Raw genomic sequence first — 9475 nt, forward strand, 5'->3', positions numbered from 1 at the left:
TCCCATATTAATAATGTACGTATATACAGGCTTAACTATAAATTTTTTTACTACGTTTTCTTGCCCTTAACGAAAACTCCCAAAATATTTAAAAATAACACAAATTGTAAGCAAAACACAGTCTAATCAATTTAAAGTTTATAACACGAAATTTCTGATCTTCACAGTTTTAATGAAACAGCAGAATTAGCATTTACACACGGGTTAGACAGAAACACGTTATACTTCTGTTTAACCCATATTGACGTGAGGACACGGAGCGGCAAATTAATCATATGTAAAATTATAAATATTTAATATTTGTCAAAAGATTTACAAAGAATAAAGTCGGTAAGTTTAAGGGAAGTTAAAATAATAGGTGAGATTTTATCTCTTCATGACTTCCTCCAATAGAATGATGCACAACTCACTTCCTGTGGTCTCTACTGATCCAATGTTGTTTAAAAACTTAAGACTGAGAATTATATTTCTGCAGAAATCTCTCAAATTTCTCTTCCTATTTCCGTAATTATTTTAATCTGAATAAATACCAATTAATTAAAATCGTGAATTTANACAGTTTAAAAATTTAAAGTTTGAGCAACGAGATGCTAATCTTTTCTGACAAAAATACAGGATGTTCCACTCGAAAGTATCCGATTTTAATTCATCACAAATGAATGAATTGTTTAAGATATGTAAAAGCAACACGTTGCATCCAGTGGGAACACTCATCATGTTCTACAAAGATTATTCATCCTGCAAGATGGAGCAGATGCCCTAAGAAATCTAAGGGAATCAAGAAATTTGATTTCTTTTGCTCCGTGGCCGTTCTCTCTTCCAGAAAAATGATAAGAGCCCCTTCTTGCCTGGATTAAGTTATGTATTTCCGACCATACTGGTGAATTTTCTTGAGGGCCAATTCCCCACGGAAAATTGCAAGCGACTAGCCCGTTGGTGAGGGGCAAACCCGTAACCACCACCAGTTTTCAGTGTTCTTATCCACTTTGTCACTAGTAATTGATCGCTGTAACGTTTACAGTAAATCCGGAAATTAAAATGACCAATACATAAAATAAATTTTATAAATTATATTTTATTTACATCGAAATATATATAAAAATTCAATTTAAAAGCATGTACAACAGTGTTATAAAAATCTATCCAAGTCATATGTTTTGACGTTGCACATGGAATATGATATTTTACTGTTGCAACACAAATGCGATGTTTGAAACTTAAGTTTGAACAAGAAACATCAAACACGGGTTATGTAAATTGTAAAATAATATTAAAAAATTAAAACTTTAACGTAAAGTTGTCTCTGCTTTTTTTTCTTCTTAATTGTTTGGGATGAAGTAAAACTCTGGAGAATGTCGATTTATGTAATCTGTAAATCTTCTATTCACGCTAATAAAAAGTATAATTTTCATATTAAAATTTTAATTTATATAAATAATTTATTGTAATATAAAATTTAATTAAAGTAACAAATAAGAAAGTTATAATCAAGGGGTGCTTGCAGTCATCAAGCGCCCCTCTAACTTTGTACTGTCACGTTTCGCTACTCGACTTCATGTTCTTTTTTTACAAAATGGCAGACAAAAAAGCAATAATCAATGTGAAATTCTGTGAGAAGTATCCTCACACATCCTACTACAGATACGCACGACCTCTTTATCTCCCTTCGACCTTTACTCACCAAAATTTAACACCATTATCATCCTAAATAAGTAAATTTCCCTGGAAAATTGCAGAAATCTTCGACAAAAAAAACGGGAGTTATTAAGCTTCAAAAAAGGTAAACATAACCGTGCCCCCATACCCAAACACTAACATTCATACATAGGAAACTGAAAAATCAAACAAAATCGGGTGTAGGAAACTGAACTTTGCGTGTAAGAAACGTAGAAAAGTACTCACAAATGCATAGTGAAATGATGGAATCTAACTTCATCCCCAATATATCCCAACTCGTACTCAAAATCAGAAAGAAGTTTCTCCAAAACGTCGACTTGTCTTAATAATATATGAAGAAAAAGATCAAAGGAATGTATCGATAAATCAGTATCTGAAATTAAATTAAATGATAAAAGCAAGGGATATTGTATACTTTACAATGTAAACTGTGTTAAATGTACTCACAATCATCAAATATTAAAATGAATTTGATAAGATAAAAGTCAAGAGTAGTATGAATATGATCTTTCAAAGTTCTTATAAAATTCAAGATTTCACGTCCAAAATCTCTTACAAATTCACTTCGCGAAACGTGAGGATCAATGAAACACTTTTCTAATCTTAAAACGTCGTGAATATTGTAGCATCTTTCAACAAGTTCCATAATAACGCCTCTCTTCATGCATACGCGCCGTAAGAAACTCTAAAAATATAAAATTCGGCAAAAATTATTAGCTGAAACGAAACAAAATATGTTGAATAAATCATTAGGCCATAATAATAATTTATGTTGACATTATTCTGAAAAATCCTGTATTTTATGTACAGTCGACTCACCTATAACACTGTTGATAATTCCGTTTTATATGAATTCCATGTTGTACGAGTCACTTAGATTTTACAAATACGTGTGCCGGGCTGTGAACGGCTCACGTATTTGTAAAATATAAGTGACTCGTACAACATGGAATTCATATAAAACGAAATTATCAACAGTGTTATAGGGGGATCGACTGTGTCATTTTCTTTAACATTTAATACAAATAAAAAATTAATTTATTGTGTCAACCTTACCTTATTAGAATCTGGTAACGTTTTAAAAGCATTGATAAAACTTATATTTGTCACAAACAAAGCATATAGACACGTGAATAATTGAAATAAATCCTTCTCGTGAAAAATTTATAAAATTTCGAGTTTTTCTATAAAAATTTAATATAAACGTGAAATGCAACAAGTAAAACAAGTGACAAATTTCACAAGAAATATAGATTTAAATACAACTTACACGAGTTTTTCCTAATCTATACAAGCGAATATTATTATATATTTCGAGTCCTATAAATAAAATATATTGTAATTATTGTATACATTACTTAAAAATTATTGTACTTACTATAGATACAATCCGATTTCATTTCAACATTGTAACATTTATTTAATCTACAGGCTGAGCAACTATTTTTTACTTGTATAAGACACTTGGCATTCTTTTTGCAACGTGGTAGGTTCAAGTAATATACATTTTCGTAAAAGAAATCAGCGCAATCCAAGCATGTATATGGTCCGTATGCATTCGTTATTGCTATTCTAAGCGAGCACACATTACATCCTGCGAAGGACAAGTAAGTGTAGTTAGTACTGTAATTATTAAACGTGTGTACTACAATATACTCAAAACAATTACTTACGTTTGAAGTCTTTAACATTCTTCGCGATTCTGGGATACAAGAAGATATTTATATGAAATTTTATAGGGATAAGATTAAAAACAAGAGATATTTTTACAAGAGAATGGGTTAAAATTCTTAGAAAGTGAGGCCACAGTGTAAAAATATTAAACCGTTGTCTGACTCTCAAGTTGTAGCTTAGGGCCTCTCATTATAAAACTATAACTTAAGGCCTCATATATTATTATTTGGTGGACGAAAAAGGCCTTGCATACGTTATTGCTTAAGCCTACAAGTTTAGGGTAAAACATAATATTGAATATATTGAGAGTTCGTTGAGAAGGTTGATTGGCCCGATAAAAATTAATGTAAATCTCAAACAAATATACATGCTAAATTTGGAATTATAGAATTAAATTATGTAGAAATCAATAAAAATATTTAAGTAAAACTTACTTATTAACATGTGAATTTGGTATTGCCATGATGCAGCTGTTCGTATGATAAAATGGCAGTCGTTACAACTTACTGCTTCAAAGTAATTTGCATAACTTTGCGATTGAAATGACGTCAATTTTCTTATCAAATATTACGTGAAATATCGCAAAACTTCTTAATATAAATATTTATAAGGCTGAATAACTCTGAAAATATTAATTTAAGAAATAAAAATAAAAGATTTGACTTAAAAAAATATATAAATACTTTTATAAAGTTCGTTTCTTTTGTTTCGAAATAACATTTTGTAGCCATCCTGGTGTGTTTATTAGGAATGTTTATAGTAAAATAATTAGAACAACACGTAAATAAATGTAAAAGGGAATACAGTTGTCCCTCTATAGTCCGACGTTTTTTAATCCGACATGCTCAGTAGTCCGACGCACCTCCCGTCAAGGTACCCGTCCCCGTTACGTGTCTGCTTGCACAGAAGCATGTCGCGATGTGAATCTCCCCATCCAATTCTTACTCGATGACACACATTTCGTGTGTTTTATGTGAGCAGTTCTGTTCGAACAGTTGGAGTAGAGAATATTGTAAGTTACTGCTAGCAAAACAATGCAAAATATGTAATTATTTTCGGTAATCCGGACACTTTTGGTAATCTGACACACCTTTGGTCCCATACCTGTCGGATTATCAAGGGACAACTGTAATATAGAAGAAGCAGGGGAATGAATTACACGTGCATTTGTGGACCAGGTGGGATGGCAGTTTTAATCATCTATGAGTGTGAAGAATCCGAAGTAACATCTGTTGCAGGATAGCATAAATGGGGTGCAGTCAGGGGCGCCGCAAGCTGTTTTGAACGACCGTGTGCAATACCGATTACGCCGCCCCCTGTTTAACTACGACTACCTGCGCTGAGCTTGCCAGAAAGGCTCTTTAGTGTTGTCTCATAAAGGTGTGAAAAAAGAAAAGAAATACTTTACAAAAAGAACTATTTATTATTACTAAGTTATTTTTATTTACTTAAGTGTAAAACCATATAAATATTTATCTACAGAAATTGAACTCTTCTTGCCTTCATGTTTGCGAAATCTGCTATCAATTTTCTTGTATCCAAGCTGTCTAAGATTTCATGTTCAATTGAAACTATAGCTATATATAAACTAAATTACTTAGTCTTTGCTGGTGCATTGTTGATCTTAAATTAATTAATTAATTAAATAGTTTTTTATAATTTTTAACTTTGAAAAGGACCTTTCACCAAATGCAACTGAAACCGGCAATGTANAAAAAAAAAAAAAAAAAAAAAAAAAAAAAAAAAATAGAACAAAACGTAAATAAATGAAAAAGGGATTAATATAGAGGAAACAAGGGAATGAATTACATGTGCATTTGTGGACCAGGTGGGACGGCAGTTTTAATCATTTCCAGTAATATTCACAATTTTTTCTGGAACCCACAAAGTCTACTTTTAGACCCTTTCGTACTTAAAAATTGATGATGAACTTGATATTTTGAGAGTATGTTATACTATAATTGTGCCATTAAATTTTAAAATAAATAAATTTATATTTAGTAATTAATATCGTCGTTACAAAGCCTAAATATTAAACTAAACACTCATTATAACGATGATATTTAACAAAAGCCATATAATCAGTAAACATCCTACGAACAGGTATGAAAGTACGTAACACGTGATTCAATACTAAGCGAGTGTAATAGATTAAACAACAAAGGTGAGTACAAAGCATCAATAACAAAGTAGCAGACACACAGAAAGAAATTTGCATATTGTAATTATATATTGTCTTCCAGGAAAAGTATTTGAGAATGGAGAATGGTGTATATTTTCGTATGTCTGGAGAAGACTGTTCTAGTGATGAACAAGATGCGTAAGTAGAAATTAAGAAAATCTCACTAAAAATTCTTTTTTGTGTAATTTTATATGATAATTTTTGTTCCTTTATGCGGAACAAAAATTATCATATCGAAGGTTACAAGTATTATCCACGAAGGATTTGAGGACGGATTGATAATACAACGCAACGAATGAAATATCTGAAAAACATGGATGCCTCCAGGAAGAAATTCTTTGGCCTTTGTGCAGAAAACCACCGAAGAATGGTAATTGGTGGCGGGTTCGCGACTCAACAGTTGACTCCGAGTTTTCTTCGCGTACTACGTCTAAATATCAGCCAGTTTCCATTGAAAGTACTTCCGGGAGGCACACCCAATTGGCATAGCTCCCTTGTGAAGCGTTGATCATACTTGAAGTTGCAAGACACGTAAAGAAATCCCGGAAAACTCGAAATGATCAGCCATTCAAGAGCAAATTCACGATTAACTTCGATTTTCATTCATCAGTTCCACAGAAATTAGTCACGAAATTGAAGTCGCGACAACTGCAGTAACTGTTGTAATATATAAAATTAATTTAATCTTATAAAATGTTTTGTATTTGTACATTTTAACATTTTCTCCCGAAATATAAAGTTAAAAATATATAATTATTCAGAAATTTTTCAGGAACGACACGATGAATAGTTTAAATTACCCGGAGAAAAGTAAGTATTTATATTTCTCTTGCAATATTTCCAAAAGAATTTTGCTTTACAGTAAATTGCNTTTAGTAATTAACATCATCGTTACAAAGCCTAAATATTAAACTAAACACTCATCATAACGATGATATTTAACAAAAGCCATATAATCAGTAAACATCCTACTAACAGGTATGAAAGTACGTAACACGTTACTCAATACTAGGCAAGTGTGATAGATTAAACAAGAAAAGTGAGTACAAAAGCATCAATAATAAAGAAGCAGACACACAGAAAGAAATAAGTAAGTATTTGCGTATTGTAATTATAAATTATCTTCCAGGAAAAATCTTTGAAAATGGAGAATGGTGTATATTTTCGTATGTCTGGAGAAGACTGTTCTAGTGATGAACAAGATGCGTAAGTAGAAATTAAGAAAATCTCATTAAAAATCGTTTTTTATGTAATTTTATATGATAATTTTTGTTCCGCATAAAGGAACAAAAATTATCATATCGAAGGTTACAAGTATTCTCCACGAAGGATTTGAGGACGGATGGATAATACAACGCAACAAATGAGATATCTGAAAAACATGGATGCCTCCAGGAAGAAATTCTTTGGGCTATGTGCAGAAAACCACCGAAGAATGGTAATTGGTGGAGGATTCGCGACTCGATAGTTGACTCCGAGTTTTCCTCGCATACTACGCCTAAATAGCAGCCAGTTTTCATTGAAAGTACTTCCGGGAGGCACGTAGCACCCTTGTGTAGCGTTGATCATATTTGAAGGTGCTAGACACGTAAAGAAATCCCGGAAAACTCGAAATGATCAGCCATTCAAGAGCAAACTCACGATTAACTTCAATTTTTATTCGTCAGTTCCACAAAAATTAGTCACGAAATTGAAGTCCTGACAACTACAGTAACTGTTGTGTTATATAAAACTTAATTTAATCTTATAAAATGTTTTGTATTTGTACATTTTCACATTTTTTCCGAAATATAAAGTTGAAAATATATAATTCTTTTGGAATTTTTCAGGAACGACACGATGAATAGTGTAAATTACTCGGAGAGAAGTAAGTATTTATATTTCTCTTGCAATATTTCCAAAAGAATTTTGCTTTACAGTAAATTGCAATTTAATCATTAAGAATGTCCAGTGTGTTGCACTCATCCTGCAATACTGAATACATACGGAGTGTGGGCTTGTTTGCATTGCTCAGATTTCTTCTACAACAATGTAGTGAAATTAGAGGTTCCTCGATGCCAACGAATAGGCAATTGCCTGTTGATGGGGGAGAACGATTGCAGTTTTTGTTGGTTGAATAAATGTTACGAAGTTGGAATGGATGCTGATAAAATTAGTTGTAAGTAACCGAATAATTTATTCTAATTCAGAAATAAGTTCTTTACAGAACGTTTGAACGTTTCAGATGGTGAAAATTACTTAAGCATACGTTTCAATCGAATGGTCGAAACTCGAGTAAGTTGCTTCGATTTTGAATTGGACTGCAAAAATGCACTAATCTTGATGACTTTTTAAATATTCTCAATCAGAAAGGAATCAGGTTGAACGTGATGAAAGACGAGGATCAGCTATTGCAATATATTCCACACTTACAACAGATGTTTATCAAAGCATCAAAGCGAATCAAAGCATTTAAAATTTTACCCGTTTCCCATCAAGTAAGATGCATTTTCTGATGAGGAATTCAAAAAGTAAAATTTCTTACATTTGTTATGAATTGAAACAACTTGCAATGCGGAAATATCGAACAAATATATGCATTTACTCAGTGTACCTGCTGTGACACTTACTGGTGCAATATAGCAAAAGAATCTAAGGTTTACTTAGAGAAACATAAATACTGTGGTCATAACCACAGTTTGAATTCTTACACATATTCATCAAACTGGAAACTAGGCGTAAAACATCCTTCTTCAGTTTGTGTATAAGTATAAATTAGATAGTGCCAAGAAGCAGGATTCAAAATCTGTTCATTTGGTGGGACAGTGAGCCTTTTGTGTCAAATTCTTGTAGAAATATGTACTGTCTCAGCCAAGATCTCGAGCGTGCAGTAAATAACATTATTGTTCAATACTTGAATTTTCTATCTGGTTTCAAACAGAAGCACTTTTGAGGTTTAGTTTCTTGTCTATGGAAGACGTTCAAGTGTTTAAAATTCGAGTTTGTTCGTATTTTTGCTTCATTAATACGTCGATTCCTTAGTCTATCGCTACAATAAATATTCTGAATATATGCCTTTTATGTTCGATGTTTTTGCATTGTTACCTTGCTTACATTTAAAACAAAATACTTTCTGATTACATTATTCTATAAATTTTTCAAGTGAATTATTTATATTTTCAGATTAAAATAACAGAGGAATGTTTAATAAGAGGAATTATCATGGAACTTACTTAAAGATGTCTCAATGTTCACAATGTGTTAAGAGCACAGAAGTCATTTTTAGATCCTCACGTGTCACGTAGTGATTTTGTGAAAGAATTCGGTGCGAGTATTTTATCTCTTGCGAAACATTTAAAAGAAGAAATCACAAATAAATCCATGTTTCGTTTTGCGGAATTATATCTTGTTTTTGAAAATCGTACGTATGTAAATTTCAAGAATAATATATCAAATTATGCAAAATTAATGCAAATTTATTTCTAATCAGATTTAACTTATCCCGAATTCTTAAATTCGAAAAGGCTTGTTACGGTGACTAGAAAAATGAAACATTTGGAAACGTATTTCAGCGAGTCCGAGATGGCCATGGCATACGTCACAGATGATTTTTCGAGATTCTTCATAGAAGAATCTTAAATGTAATACATAAATTATGAAATAAAGTTAAAATATATGTCGACAAAAAGAAGGATCGTATTGCGTGTGCCTAATTTCATATTGCAAACGGAGATATGACAATTGGGAAGTACTGAATGCCATCTTCATGCCAAATGGCAGAAACCATACTATCATATCTTTGTATAGAGTAATTTTAAAACATACCTGAAACAAATCACATTTTCTTTTATTAGTTTTTCTAGTTTCTTTAAATTAAATGCGGTAGTACACTGGAATTCTTTGCTTAACAAGTAACGACAATTACTCATGCCGTTTCTAGTTCTTCTCTATAACTTAAATACT

The 9475-nt window shown here is 31.8% G+C and overlaps 2 protein-coding genes across 4 annotated transcripts; one reads left to right on the forward strand and one right to left on the reverse strand.

Moving 5' to 3' along the window:
• Positions 1-1140: 1140 nt before the first annotated feature.
• Positions 1141-3670, reverse strand: LOC111618685. Of its 3 annotated transcripts, none has more exons than XR_002755609.1 (6): positions 3056-3670; positions 2948-2997; positions 2734-2861; positions 2125-2362; positions 1903-2050; positions 1141-1389 (listed from the first exon to the last, which is right to left on the reverse strand). XR_002755609.1 is itself a non-coding variant. In XM_023360246.1 (4 exons), the coding sequence occupies exons 2-4, from the start codon at positions 2339-2341 to the stop codon at positions 1320-1322; spliced, it is 435 nt and encodes a 144-aa protein (XP_023216014.1). In that variant the 5' UTR covers positions 2342-2362; positions 3056-3670; the 3' UTR covers positions 1141-1319. The 3 variants fall into 3 exon arrangements, 1 of the variants encoding a protein (XP_023216014.1); XR_002755610.1 differs by lacking the exon at positions 1141-1389 and adding an exon at positions 1607-1832; XM_023360246.1 differs by lacking the exons at positions 2734-2861; positions 2948-2997.
• A 2775-nt stretch (positions 3671-6445) lies between these two features.
• On the forward strand, positions 6446-8749 carry LOC111618688 (retinoic acid receptor gamma-like). Its single transcript, XM_023360248.1, has 6 exons — positions 6446-6739; positions 7363-7400; positions 7476-7691; positions 7758-7807; positions 7882-8010; positions 8696-8749. The coding sequence occupies exons 1-6, from the start codon at positions 6678-6680 to the stop codon at positions 8747-8749; spliced, it is 549 nt and encodes a 182-aa protein (XP_023216016.1). The 5' UTR covers positions 6446-6677.
• Positions 8750-9475: the final 726 nt, after the last annotated feature.

This window comes from Centruroides sculpturatus, unplaced genomic scaffold, assembly GCF_000671375.1.
Source record: "Centruroides sculpturatus isolate CEXI.00-Female unplaced genomic scaffold, Cexi_2.0 scaffold193, whole genome shotgun sequence".
Lineage (NCBI taxonomy): Eukaryota > Metazoa > Arthropoda > Arachnida > Scorpiones > Buthidae > Centruroides > Centruroides sculpturatus.

What these genes read in the sequence shown, in the direction of transcription:
- LOC111618685 (XM_023360246.1), bottom strand. Translation starts at nt 2,341, where the DNA reads ATGAAGAGAGGCGTTATTATGGAACTTGTTGAAAGATGCTACAATATT. An exon ending in CATTTTAATATTTGATGATT is followed by an intron (nt 2,051 to 2,124) that starts GTGAGTACATTT and finishes ATTTAATTTCAG; the next exon opens with ATACTGATTTATCGATACAT. An exon ending in CATCATTTCACTATGCATTT is followed by an intron (nt 1,390 to 1,902) that starts GTGAGTACTTTT and finishes ACTTTTTATTAG; the next exon opens with CGTGAATAGAAGATTTACAG.
- LOC111618688 (XM_023360248.1), top strand. Translation starts at nt 6,678, where the DNA reads ATGGAGAATGGTGTATATTTTCGTATGTCTGGAGAAGACTGTTCTAGT. An exon ending in TGTAAATTACTCGGAGAGAA is followed by an intron (nt 7,401 to 7,475) that starts GTAAGTATTTAT and finishes TTAATCATTAAG; the next exon opens with AATGTCCAGTGTGTTGCACT. An exon ending in TTTTACCCGTTTCCCATCAA is followed by an intron (nt 8,011 to 8,695) that starts GTAAGATGCATT and finishes TTATATTTTCAG; the next exon opens with ATTAAAATAACAGAGGAATG.